A 21,586-nucleotide genomic window follows, 5' to 3' on the forward strand; every position below is an offset into this window, starting at 1 on the left:
TTTAGCTTCAGTGCTATACATAGCATCACTCTGTGCTCTAAAAAAGCATAAAATCCAATTTGGGCCAAACTTGTGAAAATAGTGCTAGTTCAGGTAGGCAACTAGATCAGCATTGACAAGTTGGGCTAAAGGTCAGCTGGTCAAGAAAGGAAATCTTCAGAGAGGAGCGAACTTGGAGAAATGTATCCACTTAAAAAGATAAAGGTTAATCTGGATATAAATAGAATGGTAGGGGGAAGGGCATGTTAGCAATGACAGGTGAAAGACTAGTCCACAAACAATGGTGGCATTAATTTGTTACACAAAAATGATCAATAACCAAAAAGCCTTCAAGAGAGGCGAATGGAAATTCAAATGGGTGCAAAAAAATTAATTGTAGTGTAATGTTTTTTTTTACAGAAATGTCAAATGGGTTAAACATCTATAAGTGGGCAAATGTCGATAGAATAATACACCAAGAGTTCACTTTTTTAAACTAGGCTGATCCACTGGTTTGACAGTGAAATTACAGACTACCTTTGCAGGTAGCCCACAGGACTACTGAAAACCCTATTCTGAACCTTTCCTTCATATATCCAATTTGGAGGAGCATTACTGCATCAGTTAAGGAAGTATAGCGAGTTATAATCTTGCAGAGACTTCCTTCCTTTTATTGCCCTGATGCCATAGTCAGAATTATCACTAAGACTTCAAGAGTGACTCCTGTCCACATGAAAACGGCTATGTTGCAGTTTTGAGCAGAGTCTGACACGTTGTCCTCAAGCCATGATTTGACAAGTAGGTTTCACATGGCTGTTGCTTGCACTGCCTATGCAGCAGATTGCCCAGTTTGAATAAAAAGGCAGCATGATTCCTTGAGTGACAGGCTGACAGCTTATCACTGAAAGCAATTAAGTGAAAAATCTAACTTGATTGTTTCATGTTGGCAACAGAACTCCTACAGTAAATGAATAGTTCTTAAAATTTTTATCTCAATACATGAATTGAATTTGTAATCCAAAGTATAAATTCTATATTCTGTTCTTTCATCGAAGCTAATATACTTAAAATGTAGATGCACACCATGAATAGTTATTACCCAATTATATTTAACAACACATCTTTGAGAATGAGATGGTGTCAAAAGTCAATAAGACAGGTCTGGCAACAGCTAAACGAAACTTCTGGGCACCAATACAGGACCTGAACTCACTTAAAGAGCTGTATCCTTTTTAACAAAATATAAATTGTAAAACCTCTTCATTGTTTTCAGGTGAGAGATAATGTTATAGAGTAATTTAGAATAGAGAGAGTGCAGAGGAGATTTTACAAGGATATTGCCTGGATTGGAGGGCATGCCTTTTGAGAATAGGTTGAGTGAACTCAGCCCACTCTCCTTGGCGATGGAGGTTGAGAAGTATATAAGATGATAAGAGGCATTGATCGTGTGGATAGTCAGAGGCTTTTTCCCAGGGTTAAAATGGCTAACACAAGGGACGCAGTTTTATGGTGCTTGGAAATAGGTACAAGAGGGATGTCAGAGGTAAGTTTTTCACACACACAGTGTGGGTGCATGGAATGCACTGCCAGCGACGGTGGTAGAGGTGGTTACAATAGGGTCTTTTAAGAGACTCTTAGAGGTACATGGAGCTTAGAAAAGTTGGGGGCTATGCGGTAGGGAAATTCTAGGCATTTTCTAGAATAGGTTACATAGTCGACATAACATGGTGGGCCAAAGGGCCTGTAATGTGCTGTAGATTTCTATGATAATATAATTAAAGCTGTAATTGTATTTTCTTCTTTAACTGCAACAGCATATATTTTTGTAATTCTTTGATGGCTCTAGTGAAGTCATCTCCATCATCTGTACTTACTTTTGCAAATGTTTAAGACCACAGAGACAAAAATATTTACTATCAAGTGTGCCATGGTCAGGTGTAATTTGGTAACTCGCAATTAGTCAGAAAGTCATAAGTTCATGTCACAATGCACAAGGACCAATATCTGGGTTGACAGTGCAGTTCTGCATTGTTGAACTATGCTATCTGCATAGAATAGTACAGCACTGGATGGCCATTGAGCTCACGATGTTGTCCTAACATTGATGCCACCCATACTAAACATCCTCTTCCTGTGTATTGCTCATATCCTTCCATTCCCTTCATATCCGTGCATCTATCTGAAAGCCTTGTAACCTCCATCAAACTGCCTGCTTCCACTGCTACTCATGATAACCTATTCCAGGTGCAAATAACTTGGCTTTAACACCATCATTAAATTTCCACCTCTAACCTTAAAAGCACACCCTCTGGTGTTTGACCCTGGGGAAAGCTTAGACCGTTAAAGTCTAAGGGTAATAATACCAAATTAGACCTGGCTTGCTTGAAAAATCCAGACAAAGGTGAAATACAATGAAGAACAGATTTGAAGCTTTGACAGTGGAACACACACCGAGCTAGTTGGAAGTTCAAAAAGTCAGTGGTGGATGTGTCTAATGAAGAAGGGAAAAGAAGGAAGAATGCATGAAAGGTGAAAGTCTGGATCTAATGAAGGAATGACAGAAAAAAAATCACACCAAAGAACAGTGGCAAAGATAAAACTTTGAACAAAATCAAGTGGAAATGTAGGAAAGTGAAAGAACAATGATTAAAGGAGAAATTGAAGAGGTAGAAAAACTGAAAATTCTAGCAACAGGTAAAAGAAGGTGAGAAAGCTCACGGGTGCTAATTATTGTACACCTAGTGGGTGGTTGAAGGCAAATGATGGAAAAAGCAGATATACGGGCTAGATAGTCTGAATACATTGCCAACTTGTTTGAAAATACGAGAGAGAAGCCAAAAATTACTAAGAACATGGATGGTCCATCAATTATGAAATCAGAAGCTAAACCAGGAACATGAAAAAGAGTAAGGTACCAGGACTGGATGGCATTGTTATAGAAATGATTCAAGCACTGGAAGATGCTGGGATTGAAAGACTGACAGATTTGCTGAATGAAATACATAATAGTGGGGAAATAACTGAGAAACTAAGCAAGTCAGCATTTATTGCCCTGCCAAAAAAAAAACAAAAGCAACTGAACGCAAGGAACGCCAAACAATTAGCTTGATGAGTCAGGATGTGAAAGTCTTGTTACAAGTCAACATGATAAAAGCAAGAAAAAGTATGAAACCAGAGGTTGCACAAAAGCAGCACAGCTTCACTGAAGATGAAATGAAATGAAGTGGAAAGCGAAATGCAATCTTCTTCATTAGGATGGTTTCTGAGTATGCTAGAGATCTAGAAAGACCTATATCTATGTTTCATCAAATATACCAAAACTTTGAATAGCTGAGACATGAAGAGCTTATAAAAAAATCCTTCAGCATTTGGACATTGATGGGAAAGATATCAGAATAATTAGAAATGTATATTGGGCACAAAGAGTGGAAATGAGACAAGTGATTTTGTACAGATAAAGAGAAGAGTCAGACAGGATTGTGTTCTTTCACCCGACCTGTTCAACTTCCATAGCGAGAAGATTCTTTTTTTTTTATTAGTTTTTCAAAACACTTTACCAATTAAAAACCCCAAATCCCAATGAGGAACATTAAAACAGTGCAAAATTAAGCATACAATAACAATATGTTACAAAGGAAGAGAATTTAGCAAAAAAAAAAAGCACCTAAATTAAAGACAAGTAAGTTTAGTGTCCTCCCCAAGCCCCACAACACAAGAAAAAACAACAGCAACTCCAGACCAACCACAACACAATATAGAGAGTATAAGTCAGGACAGCCAAGCTCCCAGACCGTGAATACACTCAGCAACAGAGGATAATAATGCCTTCTACCAGAAAAAAAAAAGGAGCTGAAAGAAAGGGACCGAAGAGAGGAAAAAACCCTAGTCAAGAGGAAGGTTATGAAAGTACTCGATAAAAGGTCCCCAGACCTTACGGAACTTTAGATCCGAATTGAGAACTGAATAATGAATTTTTTCGAGGTCCAAACAGGCCATGATGTCGTTAAGCCATTGAGCATGAGTGGGCGGGGCAGCATCACTCCATCTGAGGAGGATCAAGCGTCTAGCCAGAAGAGAGGCAAAGGATAATATTCGGCATTTGGTCAGACCCAGACATAGATCTGTCTCGCCCCAAAAACCGAACAGAGCAATTAAGGGGTTTGGTTCTAGGTGCTGATTCAGAATACACGATAACATAGTGAAGACATCTTTCCAGAATTTCTCCAAGCTAGGACAGAACCAGTACATATGGATGAGAGAGGCCACGCCCCTCTTGCATTTATCACAGCAGACTAACGCTAGGGTAGAATTGAGATAGTTTAGATTTAGACATATGGGTATAGCGAGAAGATTCTAAGAGAAATTTGCAGTAATTGGTGGATACAATAACAGCTTACTATATGCAGAGGACACAGTGCTGATAGCTACTTCTAAAGAGAAGTTTCAAGAAATATTAGATAAAGTTGAATAAAGTGCAAAGAGAAGATTGACCATCAACTGCAAGAAGACTGAACATACGATTGTCACAAAGAAGAAAGAAATACAGAAATGCAAACTGAAAGTGGGCAATAAAACAATTAAACATATATGGAACTTCAATTACTCACGGAGGACAATAACAGTTGACGGTACGGCTGATGTTGAAATTAGGACTGGGATTGCTAAACGCACATTCAAGCAAGATACTAAATAACAATTTCTGTAAGCATAAAACTCAGAGTGATGTGGCGCTACGTTCATTCCACACTACTACACGGAAGCGAATGTTGGACAATATCACAGCAAAGTGAGGGAAGACTCGAGGCTGCAGAAATGTAGTTCTAGAGAATGATGAAAATATTGTGGAAGGACAGAGTAACAGATGAAGTAATGTTGCAAAAAACCAGAATAAGAAGAGAACTGATATCATCAATCAGGAAACGGCAGCTGGAACAGCAGAGAAAAGAGATGCTCAAACAGCTTGCAGTAGCGGGAAAAATTTATGGAAGAAAAAGTCACAGTTAACAGTGCATGACATTCATGCATTACATTAAGGGTTGGGCAGACAAAAGTTTTAAAGAGTTTATTAGAACTTCTCAGATTAAAGACCATGATCGCCTATGTCAAACAACATGACACATCATGATTTATTGAGGTGCCGCATAGAAGAGGTCCTTCTGGCCCTTTGAGCCCTGCTGCCCAGTAACCCCCGATTTAACCCTAGCACAATCACGGGACAAGTTACAATGACCAATTAACCTAACAACCGGAACATCTTTGGACTGTGGGAGGAAATCCATGCAGTCACGATAAACTCCTTACAGGCTACAACAGGAACTCTGGGGAAAAGATTCTGACTGTCCACCCTATTTTATGCTTTTCATTATTTAAAAAATCTCTATCAGGTCTCCCCTCAGCCTCCAGCAACCAAAGTTTTTCAAACCTTTTCTTAAAGCTCATAGTCTTTAATCCAGGCAGCATCCTAAGAAACCTTTTCTGCACCCTTTACTGTCTCTTCATCCTTCATATAATGGGATGACTGGAAATGCACACAATACTCCCAAGTGCAATCTGACTGAAGGTTTATATAGTGGCAGCGTGACTTCCTTACTTTTGTACTCAATATCCCCGCCACCTTATCCACTTGTATAACTACTTTTTGTGAACTATGGACATACCCTAAGATTTCCCTGCATATCAATGCTATTGAGGGGCCTACCATTAACTGTGTACTTTCTCCTATCACTTGGCCTCCCAAAAGTGCAACATATCAGACTTGCCCAAATTAAACTCCACCTGTCACTTCTCTACCCATTCCTGTAACTGATCAATATCTCACTGTATTCTCTGATAGTCCTTTACACTGTCCACAATTCCACTAATCTTGGTATCATCTACAGGACCTGCTAATCCACCAATCTACATTGTTATCTAAATAGTTCACACACATCACAGACAACAAAGGTCCCAGCTTGATTCTTGTTGAATGCCATTGGTCATGGACCTCCAGCCAGAAAAGCATCTTTCCACTCCTACTCTCTGCATTCCAAGGGGAAGACAGATCCCAATCCAAACTCGCAATTCACTCTAGATCCTGTGCATCTTTATCTTCAGAATCAACCCAAACTTATCAAGTACCTTATCAAATTCCATGTAAATTATATCCACTGCCTTCCCATCAACAAGCACCTTTGTCACCTTAAAAAACTTGTTTGTAAGGCATGATCTGCCATACACAAAGTCACACTGACAGTCCCCAAGCAACCAGGCTTTTCCAAATGTACTTAAATCCAATCCCCCAGTATTCTCTCCAATAATCTTCCTCTCAGTGACGGGAGGCTCTCTGGCCTACAATTACCTGAATTATCCCTATTTCCCTTCTTGAACAAAAGCACAACTTTTACTACCCTCCTGTCCTCCAGAAACTTGCATGCTGCTTATGAGGAGAAGAAAGATCTTTGTCAAATTCCAGCACCTCCCTCACTTGCCCCTTCCAATATTTTGGGAGATATGCCATCAGGCCTTGGGGATTTATCCACCTTAATGTTTTCGTAAGACCCAGCAATCTCAAAAATTCCCAGCACATCAGCATGCTCCATTCTGGTTTCACCACCCTCCAATTTCCTCTCCTTGGTAAATATAAATATAAGATATTCATTTACTAAGCAAACACGAGGAAATCTGCAGATGCTGGAAATTCAAATAACAACACACACAAAATGCTGGTGGAACACAGCAGGCCAGGTAGCATCTATAGGGAGAAGAGCTGTCGACGTTTTGGGCTGAGACGAAGGGTCTTGGCCCGAAACGTCGACAGCACTTCTCCCTATAGATGCTGCCTGGCCTGCTGTGTTCCACCAGCATTTTGTGTGTGTTGTATTCATTTACTATCTCAGATTTGACTCCAAACACAAATTCCTTCCTCTATCCTTGAGTGAATCTACCCTCTCCTTAGTTATACTTGTTTTCTTAAAACAGATGTAAAATTTCCTGGAATCCTGCTTACCAAGGATATTTCTTGGCTTCTATTGGCCTTCCTAAAGTTGTGCTTGAGCACTTCCCTGCTATCTTTATATTCCACATGCGCACAGTCTGATTTTAGCTTCCCAAACTTCAATTGTGTTTCCTGATTGAAGTCATTACATTTTGGGTCATCCAAAGTTTCCATATCTTCCCAGTTTTTGGGGAGAATTCAAACTGTAGGTTCCTACTCTCCCAAATGTATGCCAAATATTCTATAACAATACTTTAAACAATAATCAATAAGATAATATCTGTTCCCAGGTCAATATACATTCTTACATGAAATGTCCTAGCTTAAGCTTGAAACAAAATTTGCAAGAACTGGCAAGAAATAGTGAAAACACTCACTACTTTTGAGAATGTTTTTATAAAGAACGAAAACAACCAATGTCAACATAAAATATTACTGAGCCACTGATCCAAACACAAACAGAATTGCAACCCATTGTTTCGGGTGGAGTTGGCAGAATAACTGAACAAACACTATAGAGGTCAAAATGCACCAGAAAGAGGGAGAAAGGATATCCACACCCAATAAGTGAACTGCAAGAAGGTTACAATCAAAAAGAAACTTTAGGTTCTGCTTTACATAATTTTCCTTAAGGGCAGTGTGGTAGACAAGTAGAAAGAAAGCAAACACCAACATAATTTATGCTAAATTTTCAATAACTGATTCATGATTATTCTGGAGATGTAACATTAGATTCTCAGTTTAATACTCAAAACAAATAAATTGACTGTTGCTTTTGAGTATCCCAGACAGCTGGCTCAGAAATTTCTACATATACTTCTGAGTGGAAAAATGCAAGTTGCTATTGTGCAGATGAACATAGATTTCACAAGCAAAAGTCATGAGAAAATGTTTTTAAAATAGTGTAACAGAAAGCTAACTATTATGCAAACCCATTTTTAATGCTGGATTTTTGATGGCAGATTTTTCAAATGTCTCAAATGATTCAGATTTAATACAAGGTTTAAAAAAATACCATTTCACTTTTGTTATGTCTTTACATGAAATAGTCTAACCCATGTAACATATGCTTCCAAGTTAACCCAAATTGCTTCAAACCCAATAAGCTACTTTACAAATTATTAGGAACATTCTTACCAATTGGCCATTTAGTCAATTCACAACCAGTTTTGAGTAGTCGTAATCAATATAGAAAAATGGTTACCTTTGTCTCTCCTGGTGGTGGTGGTGGTCCCAATATCTCTCTCCAAGACTGTGTTAATTCCAGGTCTTGCGATCCTTCTTGGCTCTCTTCATTCCCACCACGCCTTCTTTTTGTACTGATGGGGATGACCGGCTGTGGTTTTTGCTTTGGATTTCCTAAATCTTCCAGATCTTGAATCTCTGAATGCTGACTACTTGTCCCACATAGGTTGGATGTCACCTGAAGAACATTGGACTATTTTCAGGGAACTTTCTTCTATTAGATCTATTAAAGACATGCACACGTGTCCCTCTGATCCTAATATAATTTTTTCCAGGCTCAGAACATGCATGTGTTTCCATTTATGGAAATAAACAAAAATATTTTTGTCAAAAATATATTTATATTGAAAGAAATAAAAGGAAATTGAATGAATACAGGAGATGATGGGAGAGAGTGAGTGGGGGAGAGGGGGAGGGGGGTAATTGATGGTAATGATACAAAGGTAAATAGTGGAGATTCTGGAAAAGTAGTAAAAACAGAAAATGCTGGATGCTTTCAGTCACTCGGGGGCAGCAGATACAGTCAGCCCTCCTTATCTGTGAGGGATCGGTTCCGGGACCCCTTACGGATACCAAAAAATGCGGATGCTCAAGTCCCTTATTCAACCTGTCTCAGTGCGGTGGACATTAGGAACTGGCGTCAAAGTTCTGAATCCATAATGTTTCTATTCATGAAAATAATCACAATCACAATTGAAAATAAAGTGGAAATAATAAAGCGATCGGAAAGAGGTGAAATGCCATCGGTCATTGGAAAAGCATTAGGCTACAGTCGGTCAACGATCAGAATAATTTTAAAGGATGAAGTGAAAAAGGCCCTGCCCCGATGAAAGCTACAATTATTACTAAGCAACGCAGTGGTTTAATTATTAGGTTTTGGGTTTTTGATCCTCCACATCAACCAGGCACGGATGGAGAGCGGGCTGGGGAGTGATCTGTCACTGGATCGAACTCAGGAACTTCCGTTCCTGAGTCCAGTGCTGAAACATACGCTCTTAAGTGTTTAATATGCATAGAAAGGTAAAATATATACTATATACTAAAACAAACGTTTGACTAACCGACGTTAATAATACCAGATGTACCTGTTGCAACTTACATAGTAAGAGAACTTCCGATTTTTTTAATCCCAATCCACGGTACCTACGTAGATCCTCCTGTATACTTAAAATCATCTCTAGATTACTTACAATACCTAATACAACGTAAACGCTATGTAAAATAGTTGTTATACTGTATTGTTTAGGGAATAATGACAAGAAAAAAAGTCTGTAATGCTCGAACAACAAGTGCTGGAAAAGCACTTCTGGGTTTTCTCGATTCGCGGTTGGTTGAATTCGCGCATGCGGAACTCGAGGTTAAGGAGGGCTGACTGTAATTTAAAAACAAGAAAATTACAATTTGCTGTCCCAACATGACAAAGATTTAGAATATGACTTACTTTAGAACTCAATACCATTTCTCTATTTCTCTTCACTGTTCTGTGAAGGCAACTGGAGACAACATACCTGCCTGACCCCAGTGTTTGTGAAGAGCTCATTGATCTTCTTTTGTTTGTAAACATCATTTTTTTCCAGCAATTTTTTATGAAGCCAATCAGGATGTCGGACCCGTGGAACAGGATTCTTCACCTAAAGGGAATGAGGCTTATTCATCAGACTAAATATAAAATGCATCAACGTGGTTTCAACAGCTAAGAATGGTAGGTGTAAATGTACCCTTGGCCCAACAGTAGGCATCCTAAGGCACTGGGGGGAAAAAAGTCAATCATATTATCTCTGCAAATTCTTCCAGATGCACAGGAGAGGCAAACAAACAACATCCCTAGTTATAGTCAGTCAGCTATATTGAGCAGTTCATGTTATTCACTTAAAAAACCCACAAATCTGGAGTGGAAGCAAGTCATCCTTGATCCCAAAGGATTTCCTAATACTTTATTTTTGTTCAACGAAGACTCTGCTACAAACTTCTAAATATATACAATTTTCAGTCATTTGAAATAAAGAATTAAAAAGCTACTAACCTGCTGAAGGGCTGCAGGGATGGTGATAATTTTCTGAATAGCGTTGCCAAGACGTTCAATGTAATAATCCCAGTCAAGAATCTAGAAAAACCAGATTGATATTTGCATGTTGTTAAATTTAATTTGTTCTCCAAGTTAATGACAGTCCTATCATACTGCCGTTCTGACACTCATTCTATTTGCTGATCCTGCTATTACTATTCAGCAAGTAAACCAGTACCACTGTGCCTCTCAAGAGGAGATTAATAATTTGGGTGTGCAGCCAGCAGCAGTCACTTTTTCATCATTTGTTCAGAGTTATCCTGAGTTATTCAGAGTTCAGAGATTTCTTTCATTTTATATTCCGAGTTATCAATTTTCCCCAGCATTTTGAGCACATTCCACAATTCCCAAGTACCTACTCGCCACTAACTCAGAATCTGGAAGAATGCTTTAAAATTATAATCACTTTTGCAAGAAAAAACATCCTAAAGTTCTTTTTTTTAAAATAATATCTCATTAGTGAGCCTTCTTCAAAAATAAATTGCTTCCTTGTTAATTCTTTATATAATTTAAAATCAACCCAATGAGATATTCACATATTAAATTTAACTGTTTTCTGTTTGGTCGTCATATCCAAATCCCCTCAATTTGGGATGATATATTTGGACTTGTCAATGGACTTTCATGTCTGGTACATCCATGTTGATGTGCAATACTTCCAAAACTCAAATAAGAACTAAATGATCAGTGGAAATAAAGTATAATTTTGCCAATACTTTCTGAATTTGTTCCATGAATCAGCAGCTTTCCTGCCCATATTTTGTTTTTGCCATCACAAACTAGTTTTGAAAGGCATGTAAGCAGACTTGAACACTAATGTTAGGCAACGTGGTCTGGAGGTACAGCTCCATCTTGTTGTAAAATCGTGGCTGTGCAGTTTAAGAAAGTGTGGAGTAATATTAATAAAAATATGCTGAATAAAGAAAGAAGTGGCATGCAATGTATCAGGAAGGGAGGAAACTATGTCAGCATTTTTATCCAGAATGCAATCAGCAAACTGGGGCTGTTGCATGTAACTCCAAATTTAATGGTCATGAATCTCAGGAATTCACTCCCTAACAATCTTCCAACTATCTTTTTTCACAGCTGCGCAGACCAACCTTTGCTCTAAGCGGGAAATGTTTACACAGCCTGAAAATTGCATCACTTTAAATGGATTTTTTTGTAGTAGCCACACTAGGAATATTCAGAATGAAAACTGAAAAATCATATATTTTTAACTTTATTAATTGAAGGGTATAATGAAATATAACACAGAAAATCTTTCATGTTTCGTAAACTTTTTCTCATTTGTCTTCATTCCAGCTTTGTGGCAACAAAGGCTATGTGCATAGGGGCATTTCAGATACTGCGCGGCTGCACACCTGAGAGGGAGCAGTGCTCCCTAAGGAAGGACTCTAATGACTTTAAGCATAAAAAACTCGAGGATTGCAGGTGAACACAAAGTTGATGTACAGCTCTGATCCAATTCAAAGGCAGACATGAAGGATCCACAGGCACATGTTTACATTCTATTTCTTATGTTTTGTTGTAGACCCATTAACAAACTTAAAAGTGGTTATATTTAAAAAGTGAACACAGCAGGTTTAAACTTTGCCTTGCTCAATTTCATTTGGTAGCAAATAAATGCTTACAGTAAAGATTTAAATCATCTTAATATTTTAAAGCTGTGAAACATTTAGGTTTCAAAACGTTTCAAAGGTATTTAATGTCAGAGCATTTTTGAATGTCAGAATGTATACATTCTGAAATGCTTTTTCTTCGCAACCATCCACAGAACAGAGGAGTGCCCCCACAGAATGAATGACAGTTATATCTTAGAACTCCCAATGTACCCCACCCCCAGCTTCCATCCCTCGCATACGTAAGCGGCAGCAAGCAATGATTTATCAAAGGGATTCTCCAGTGAAACTTACTAATCGTATATCAAGGTCCTGCAATGAAGGACTCTTCAACCACTTCCTCAGATAGTGCTTTTTAACACTTGGCTCTGCCTGAAAAATGGCCAGTGGAATTGCTCTGCAAAAGAGTAGAGTTTTCATTTATACTGAGCCTTTCACATCCTTAAATGTCCCAGTGTTTTTAAAACAAATGAATCTCTTTTCACTGATCACAGAAAAAGCAAATGAATAAATTGTTTTTGCTGGTTTTAGTTGATAAATGAACTCTCTAACGAAATGTCACTTTTTCTTTTTAAGTTCCATATGACATCTTATGGCAAAACAAGCTTTCCATTTCTTTTCTGATAGATGAAATAGTTAAGAATATGGCACTCAGCACAAAATTACCATGGATTAATGGGGACAAATAAGATTCATTTAATATCCAAAATGTGACATTTCCCAGTGTTCTGTAAAACTCAAAATTTCACCATTCATTGCTCTGTCAACTTATCGATCTAAAACATTCAAAATACTTTTGAATTCAATGGAGGTTGTGAGTTTTTTTTTTAAAAAACACTTTCAATGCACTAATACCAAGTACAACCAGTTCAAGCAAAAAATACAGAAAATTCATATAAATTTATAAAATGGTGAGGACTTCTTTTTTTTTTACCTTTCTGTCACTGGGGATCCTTCTGGTTTCTTGGAGATGACAAAACGACAACTCAGTCCTGCGTCTTTCACCATTTGATCCCCAAGAAATTCTGCAAGTCGTTTGGCAGTACTGATTGAGGTGGACTTTTGCTCCCCATAATCTTCCAATTTACGAGACATTGATCGATTCTCAGAGATCAGTTCAAATAACTCTGTATCAGGCATGTTTGCTGCCTACAAGAGAAAACAATGGAGTACATCTGAACGAACCAACTACAACAGCTTCTTTCTCACTCATTATCACATCCCTATTTGGTAAAGAATCGTTTCGTGGCTCTCATCGGGTGTCCCTTATTATTCATGCAACATTTATAAAATAATCCTTATCCTTCAAAAATCATTTTAAAACTGAACACCAAAAGGTCCCATTTAAATGCAAACTATTTTTGCAACAGATATTTTGTAATTCAATGGATTTTTTTTTTGCACACCACAGTTCCCAGGAAGACACTAAATTGCATAGAGGGAGAGAGAGTTTAAAAGAAGTAAGCAGAGACATTCGGCACACTTTGCATGCCACAGTTCCTGAAGAGACGCTGGACTGCATATAATTAAGCACATGGCATGGGCAAATTAAAAAAAAAGTCGGGTTTAAGTGGAGTGGCTATTGCATGAGTGGGGAATCGTGGCTTTGGCTCATTGAAACTATGGTGAGGAGAGGACTAAGCCAAAAGTAGATTTTTTTCCATTGCTTATTCTTTCCTTAATGAACATTTTGAGCTATGGGCATGCCAGGCAGGATAGTGGAATGCTCCTCTTGCAGGATGTGGGAAGGCAGGGAGACCTCCAGTGTTCTTGATGACTACACCTGCAAGAAATGCATCCATCTGCTGCTTTTAACAGACTGCGTTAAGGAGTTGGAGCTGAAACAGCATGAACTCTGGATCATTTGGAAGGCTGATGGGTTGATAGACAGGACATACAGGGAGATAGTTACGCTCAAGTTGCAGGACACAAGGGTGACCATCAAGAGGGATAAAGGGGTTAGGCAGCCAGTTCAGAGTACCTCTATAGCCATTTCCCTCAACGCTTTGGATACTGCTATGGGGGATGGCCAAGCAGAGGAAAGCCATGGCAGTCAGGTCTCAGGCACCAGTCTGGCTCTGTGGCTCAAAAGGGAAGGGGAAAGAAGAGGCTAGCTGTAGTGAAAGGGAACAGAAAGGAAGCCCTGTAGAAGGTACTTGACAAGTATGGATTAGTACAAGCTATTTTCTGCCGAAGTGGGAGGCCTTCAAAAGTGAAATTTTGGAAGTATAGAGCTTCTATGTGCCTGTCAGAATAAAAGGCAAGGATAACAGGTTTATCAGGAAAACCTTGTTTTTTGTGAGATATTGAGGACCTAATTAAGAAAAAGGAGGTGCCTAGCAGGTATAGACAGGCAGGAACTTGTAGTACAAGAAATACAAGCGAACACTTAAAAAGGAAATCAGGAGCAGACAGGGTGAAGGAGAATCCTAAGGGCTTCATATATTAAAAGCAAAAAGATAGCAAGGACAAAATTGGTCCTCTAGAAGCTCAGAATGGTAATCTACTTGTAGAGCTGAAAGAGATGAGGAAGATCTTAAATGGATTTTTTTTGCATGTATATTTACTCAGGAGACACACACAGAGTCAATGGAAGCGAGTCAAAGCAGCATCAACTTCATGGACCCTATACAGATTACAAAGGAGGAGGCGTTTGCTGTCTTGAGGTAAATTAGGATAGATAAGTCCCCAGGGCCTGACAAAGTATTCCCTCCCTGTGGGAGGCTAGTGCAGAAATTGCCAGTGCCCTAACAGAGACATTGGAAACATCCTTAGCCACGGGTGAGTTGTGAAAAGATTGGAGGGTAGCTAATATTGCTCTGTTGTTTAAAAAATGCTCTCAGTGTAAGCCAGGAAATGATAGGTCAGTCAGCCTGACATCAGTAGAAAGTTATTGGAATGTATTCTATGGGACCAGATACAAATATTTTGATTGATACTGATTAGGGATAGTCAACATTGATTTGTGCATGGCAGGTGGTGTCTAGCCAATCTTATGGTTTTTTTGAGGAAGTTATCAAGAAGTTGATGAAGGCAAGGCAGTGGATGCTGCCTACATGAACTTTAGCAAGACCTTTGACAAGGTCCCACATGGGAGTTTGGACAAGAAGGTTCAGTTGCTTGGCATTCAAGACGAGGTAGTAAATTGGATTAGACATTGGCTTTGCGGAAGAAGCCAGAGTGGCTATAGATGGTTGCCTTTCTGACTGGAGGTCTGTGACTAATGGTCTCACAGGGATTGGTGCTGTCTCTATTGTTACTGGTCATCTACATCAACAATCTGGATGATAATGTGGTGAACTGGATCAGCAAATATGTGGATGACTTCAAGACTAGGGTGAAGTGGACAGCAAGGAAGACTATCAAAGGTTGCAGTGGGATCTGGACCAGCTGGAAAATGGCAGACAAGGTGAGCAGCAGGGTACTGAGAAGTGGGGTAGAACAGAGGGATCTGGGAATACAGACCCATAATTCTTTAAAAGTGGCGCCACAGGCAGATAAGGTCGTAAAGAAAGCTTCTGGCACATTGACCTTCATAAAATCATGTATTGAGTACAGGAGTTGGGATGTTATGTTAAAATTGTATATGATGTTGGTGAGCCCTAAATTGGAGTATTATGTCTGGTTTTGGTCACTTAACCTCAGGAAAGATGTAAATAAGATTGAAAGAGTACAGAGAAAATTTACAAGGATGCTGCTGGGTCTTGAGAACCTGAGTTATAAGGAAAGGTAGAATAGGTTAGGAATTTATTTCCTAGAATGTAGAAGATTGAGGGGAGATTTGATAGAGGTATACAAAGTTATAAGGGGGAAGATATGGTCAATGCAAACAGGCTCTTTCCATTGAGGCTTGGTGAGACTACAACTACAGGTCATGGGTAAAGGGTGAAAGGTGAAATGTTTAAGGGGAACATGAGGGGGGAGCTTTATCACTCAGCAGGTAGTGAAAGTGCAGAACAGGCTGTCAGTGTAAGTGGTGGAAGTAGGGTTGATTTCAACATTTAAGAGAAGTTTGGATAGGTACATGGATGGCAGGGGTATGGAGGGCTATGGTCTGGGTGAATGTTGATGGAACTAGGCAGATTAATGGCACAACAGACTAAATGGGCCAAAGGACCTGTTTCTGTGCTGTAGTTTTGACTCTATGAGCTTAACTGCACAATAGCACCCTTTGGAAATTAACACTCCCATGCAAAAGCACCACTCTAGAACTTTAGAGCTTGCAAAGAATTAAATGTTGTTTGATGCAATACTAGCCTTTGGTTAGTAAAAGATCAAAGAATTATTTGCAACCTGAAAAAGAATTAACAACTCAAAGAAAATCTAATAGAGTTACAAGTTACTAAATTATTGTTTTCATCAAGTGTTCCATAGGAGTTCATATCTTGTATACTGTTTATGGTAGTTGATCAGTCCTTTAAGATCACCAAAACATCGCAAGGACTTAATTCCTCAAATCCACCTTCCTAGTCTAGTTATTTCTTTCAATGATACTGCTGGCCTGGCATTTGCTGTTGAATTGTGTAACCATATAAATAAAAGTTAATGCAAAATATTGCTTGCAAGTTATAATGTAATACAAGTTATTGAAAATGTACTAGCTTCCATCCAAAGGGGTCACATCACTGAAATCACTGCTTCAGTACCAACTACCATACCTTGCTGTAGAGTACATCCAGCCAGTAATCAGCTACTTTGGCAACTGATGCATACACTTCCTCCAAAGTAGTGCCTTTCAGAAAGGCCTCAAACACAGATGACTGAAAAATCTTGATGAGCTGCAATTCTCCACGACGCTTCACTTCAAAACCTTTCAGTTCAGCTAGTGAGCCATCCTCATTAAAGACTGCATATCTGCCAGGAATATATCAATCAATCAATACCACTCATAAAAACATACCCACAGCATTGGCTAGTAACAAGAATGCAGTCCAAATAGGTTTTCTAGCTAAATAAATATCTTTCAAAGAATGGATTTATCAACCAGACCCTCTTTAGTGAAGCAGCCTCAAGGACAGGCATGACTGGGCTACCAGTATTTATGAACAGGCCTCAGTAAAAGTTAAAGGAGCAAACCACATATGGGCTGAAACTAGCCTTGCTAAAGCCAGCTTAATTGTTTCTCCATCTTAGAATGGTCCATAGTAAAAAGTGAGGGTCAATCTGCTCGAACTTACTTCCCAGGAGATGGTTATAGATCGAGGAGATGGACCATCCAGTTGAAATCCCCAAAATTACACAGAGGATGTGCAAACTCCATACATACAGTACTGAGAGCAACATTGAACGGGGTTGCTGGAGCAGTGAGACAGGAACACTATCTGCCAAGTTACTGCACATCTTTAAAAGCAGGCATTAGTAATTATGGTCCTTCCTCTCAACAACAGAGTTTACATTATGATATCTATTTCTCACACAGTGCAGCTGAGCAGTGACATTAAAAGAAAGGCTGGCAAGTGTGGAATGATACTACAGCTATTTAAAAAAAGCATCAGTCACCTCTTCTTGAGTTTTTTTCCTTCCTCCTTGGAAGCTGGCAGAATCATAGCTAGATAAGGACCATCAACTTCAAAGAAAATGCTGTTTTCTGAGCGTGTTTCATATGTCAGTGTTGTAGGGTCCATCAGCTCTTGGTACTGTTCATTGGTGAATCGCTCCTATAACAGCAAAGTGTTTAAGCTTAGCTGCAGCAAAACATACTACCCACTTCAGCAGTTCAGCAATGTTACACATATGGTACATGAAATAAACAATTGGAGATTATTCAGTTTATGCTACATTATTCCCTTAAATAAAAACTACACACAAATCCATGAAATTACAATATACCCTTGGGTATTAAAAACAACCTCTGTAAATTGTTTTTAAATATTTCATATGAGGATGGGTACAAAGCCTTCTAACTCAAACCACACAAACTATTTAAAGAAATCAAACATAGATAAAGTGTAAGACTATTATTTAGGGTTTTTCTGTCAGTTATTCAGTTACTTTGTCACTCAGTGGCTTCTACTTGCCTTCACCAGGATATTTAACATAGCACCAGGGTAAGAGATTGTCACTTTGGGCTTTTTGGGATTGTTTGACTTGATGACAAAGTTTTCTGGGAAAGAATTAGGAAGGACACACCAAATACCATCAGTGTCCAACTCCAAGGGTCGCCTGTGAAGAGAAACAATTCCTTTATGATCTTTTTCCTTAAATAGAAGAGGACAATTTAAATGTTTGAATTCAATGCATAACACATTTTATTCAGAAATATGCAGGATATTCCCCTTGAAACTCAAAAATACTGTGCAGAAGTCTTAGATATAAAAATAAAAGGGTGTTGGGAATGGTGAGGCTGGAGTGCCAAGTGAGGGGAGTGGGACAACTGGCAGAGGAGTGCCAGGTGGGGGGTGGTATGCATACAGATACATCCAGCCCTGAGACACCAGGCGAGGTCACTTGATTCCAAACAATTGGTTTATTGATCATTGCAGAATGTTTCTCTGGAGCCTCCCACCCCACCCCCCTTTTTCCCCAGCCACAATTACCTAACTCCCTGCCCCCTTCCCACTTTTAGTTCACAAAATAGACACTTAGAATCAGGTTTATCATCACTCATGTATGTCATGATATTTGATTTTTTGTAGCAGCACAGTGCAATATATTACAGTATTGTGCAAAAGTCTTAGACAAGCTATATATACTGTAAACACAAAGTACACTGCAGATGCTGTGGTCAAATCAACACGTACAACAAGCTGGATGAACTCAGCAGGTCGGGCAGCTTCCATGGAAACGAGCAGTCAATGTTTTGGGCTGAGACCCCTTGTCAGGGCTGAAGAGGGAGGGGGCAGGGGCCCCATAAAGAAGGTCGGGGGAGGGTGGGAAGGAGAAGGGTGGTAGGTGCCAGGTGAAAAACCAGAGGAAAGATCAAGGGGTGGGGGGGGGGGGGAAGCAGGAAGGGGATAGGCAGTAAAAGTGAAGGAGGAATGTAAGAGGAAAGCACAGTGTAGTAGAAGGCAGAGTCATGAGAGAGGTGATAGGCAGCTGGAAGAGGAGGCAGAGTGAAAGTGGGATGGGGAAAGGGAGAGGGAGGGAATTATCACAAGTTGGAGAATTCGATGTTCATACCAAGGGGCTGGAGACTACCCAGATGGTATATGAGGTGTTGCTCCTCCAACCTGAGTTTGGCCTCATCATGGCAGTAGAGGAGGCCATGTATGGACATATCCGAATGGGAATGTGAAGCAGAGTTGAAGTGGGTGGCAACCAGGAGATCCTGTCTGTTGTGGCGGACGGAGCAGAGGTGCTGGACGAAGTGGTCCCCCAATCTGTGTAGGGTCTCACTGATGTAGAGGAGGCCACACCGGGAGCACCGGATGCAACAGATTACCCCAACAGACTCACAAGTGAAGTGTTGCCTCACATGGAAGGACTGTTTGGGGCCCTGAATGGTGGTAAGAGAGGAGGTGTAGGGACAGGCGAAGCACTTGTAGTGCTCTCCCCTTACATTCCTTCTTCACCTCTCCTGCCTATCCCCTCCCTGCTTCCCCTCCCCCACCCCTTGATCTTTCCTCTGATTGGTTTTTCACCTGGCACCTACCACCCTTCCCCCACCTTCGTTATGGTGCCCCTGCCCCCTCTTTCTTCAGTCCTGACGAAGGGTCTCAGCCCAAAACGTCGACTGCTCATTTCCATGGAAGCTGCCCGACCCGCTGAGCTCCTCCAGCTTGTTGTACGTGTTGATATATTTACAGTGTATGCCTAAGATATTTAATCAGTATTGTACCATTTAAAAATTAATTACTGAAACCATCAGAGCTCCTTTGATCATGCACTCACATGCATCACTCATATTCATGCTCCCCCACCACCCATTGGGTCACTTCTTCCGTTCTATTTATATTTCATCTTAAATGTCCCAGCATTTTTCTCAAGAATTTCTGGAGAATCTCTAGACAGCTGGAGAATAGTTCCAGTCCCATCACTTTAAATAAACAAGCATTGTTGATAAGAATGCATATTAATATTTCATTCCCAACATAAAAATAAAAAGTAAAAAAAATTGGAAGGGATTTAGGTAGACAACATATGCTCAAGTGAGTCTACATATCATTCTTCTGTGTTTACACATACAGAAGTGGATAATTTAATATTTGTTACAAACAACTTAAGATACCATGATACTCACTATCATTTGCTGCAATTTGGCAGATAGCAGGGGAAAAAAGGAGGAAGATTTAAGGAAATACAAATTAACTAGGCAATCTACTTTCCACAATCTTCTTACCCAATCTGCTCTATCAGTTCTCTTGCCTGCATGATAATATTAGCACCAGTGTGACAGACGATCCCAGCCATTTCCATGGAATACCAACGAGCTCTGTTAGAGAAAACATGTATTGTGAAATTTGTTAACTTAGCAGCAGCAGTACAATGCAATACATGATAATATAGAAAGACAAAAAAGTAAATCAATTATAGTGTATATACACTGTATGTATATCAGTTAATTAAAATAACGCAAAGGGGGAGAAGCTGTTCCAGAATTGCTGAGTTTGTGCTATCAAGCTTCTGTACCTTTCCTGACAGTAGCAACAAGAAGAGGGTATGTCCTGCGTGATGGGGGTCCTTAATAATGGATGCGGAGTTTCTGAGGCACCGATCTTTGAAGATGTCTTGGAAACTAGAGGCTAGTACCCAAGATGGAGCTGACTAATTATACAACTTTCTGTAGCTTCTTTCAGAACAGTGCAGTAGCACCCCTCCCCCCATACCAGACAGTGATGTGGCCTGGCAGAATGCTCTCCACAGCACTTCCATAGAAGCTTTCGAGTGCTTTAGGTGACAAACCAAATCTAGTGAAATATAGCCACTGGCTTGCCTTCTTTATATCTGCATCAATATGTCACTGGATCTAAATGCTGTAACTTCCTCCCTGACACTACTGAAGGAGGGCTCAGAGGATGGAGCAAAGTCATGATGGCTCCTTTGCTTGCATCTTTGGAAACAGCTCAATTTCTATCTTTGATATATCTTTGTTTCCTTTTCAAGGTTCTTCTGAAGACCCTGACCTGAAGTTACATTCTGACTTCCAACCTTTGTGGGAATGGGACCCGCTCTCAGAGCCTCATGACCGGCTGCTTTTTGATATTCCAAGGACATGGCCTGGAAGACTAGCGCACCTTCAGGTTGCTGGATTTTCGTGGCTCTGGAGACGGGCTGATTCAAGGTTGGTGCCCATGACTGAGGTGTCACGGGAGAGCACAGAACATCGGGAGTAGCGGGTTAGCTGCCATGGGTTATGCATCGAGACCTGAGCCCTGGGGCCGACTCTCTGGGTGCAGAACTCAGGAAAAGCGACGCAACAGACTTTTAACACCACCAAACAGAAAGTTGTTTCTTATGTCCCTTCTCACTGTGAAACAAGGACACCTCTTTTTCCCTTATTAGGGAGAGAGAGCCTGTGGTATGTCAAAATTAATGGGTGAACGAGTAGCCTTTGGGGTACTGTAAGTCTGTGTCTTTATTGATGCTTTGCTGCACACTCGAGTGCTCAGTGGAGGACGCAGACGCCCTTTTGCTGGTGGGAATGGTAGGTTGTTGCCTTGCTGCTGCTTACTCGTGGGAAGGGGGAGTTGGGAACTTTGGGGTTCCAACATTTAGCTATCATTCATTCTTTGGAGCACTCCTCTGTTTTCATGGATGTTTGCG

At 40.0% G+C, this 21,586-nt stretch overlaps 1 protein-coding gene across 1 annotated transcript in view; it reads right to left on the reverse strand.

Moving 5' to 3' along the window:
• pole (polymerase (DNA directed), epsilon) overlaps window positions 1–21,586 on the reverse strand; it is a 146,518-nt gene that overhangs the window by 68,745 nt on the left and 56,187 nt on the right. The window contains exons 22-30 of the mRNA XM_059988023.1: window positions 20,163–20,255; window positions 17,902–18,046; window positions 17,384–17,541; window positions 16,543–16,738; window positions 12,819–13,033; window positions 12,179–12,281; window positions 10,221–10,301; window positions 9,706–9,828; window positions 8,157–8,375 (exon numbers count right to left, since the gene is read on the reverse strand). Coding sequence (XP_059844006.1) covers window positions 8,157–8,375; window positions 9,706–9,828; window positions 10,221–10,301; window positions 12,179–12,281; window positions 12,819–13,033; window positions 16,543–16,738; window positions 17,384–17,541; window positions 17,902–18,046; window positions 20,163–20,255 — 1,333 coding nt within the window. The remainder of the gene's footprint in view (window positions 1–8,156; window positions 8,376–9,705; window positions 9,829–10,220; window positions 10,302–12,178; window positions 12,282–12,818; window positions 13,034–16,542; window positions 16,739–17,383; window positions 17,542–17,901; window positions 18,047–20,162; window positions 20,256–21,586) is intronic.

This window comes from Hypanus sabinus, chromosome 13, assembly GCF_030144855.1.
Source record: "Hypanus sabinus isolate sHypSab1 chromosome 13, sHypSab1.hap1, whole genome shotgun sequence".
In the NCBI taxonomy this organism is placed as follows: domain Eukaryota; kingdom Metazoa; phylum Chordata; class Chondrichthyes; order Myliobatiformes; family Dasyatidae; genus Hypanus; species Hypanus sabinus.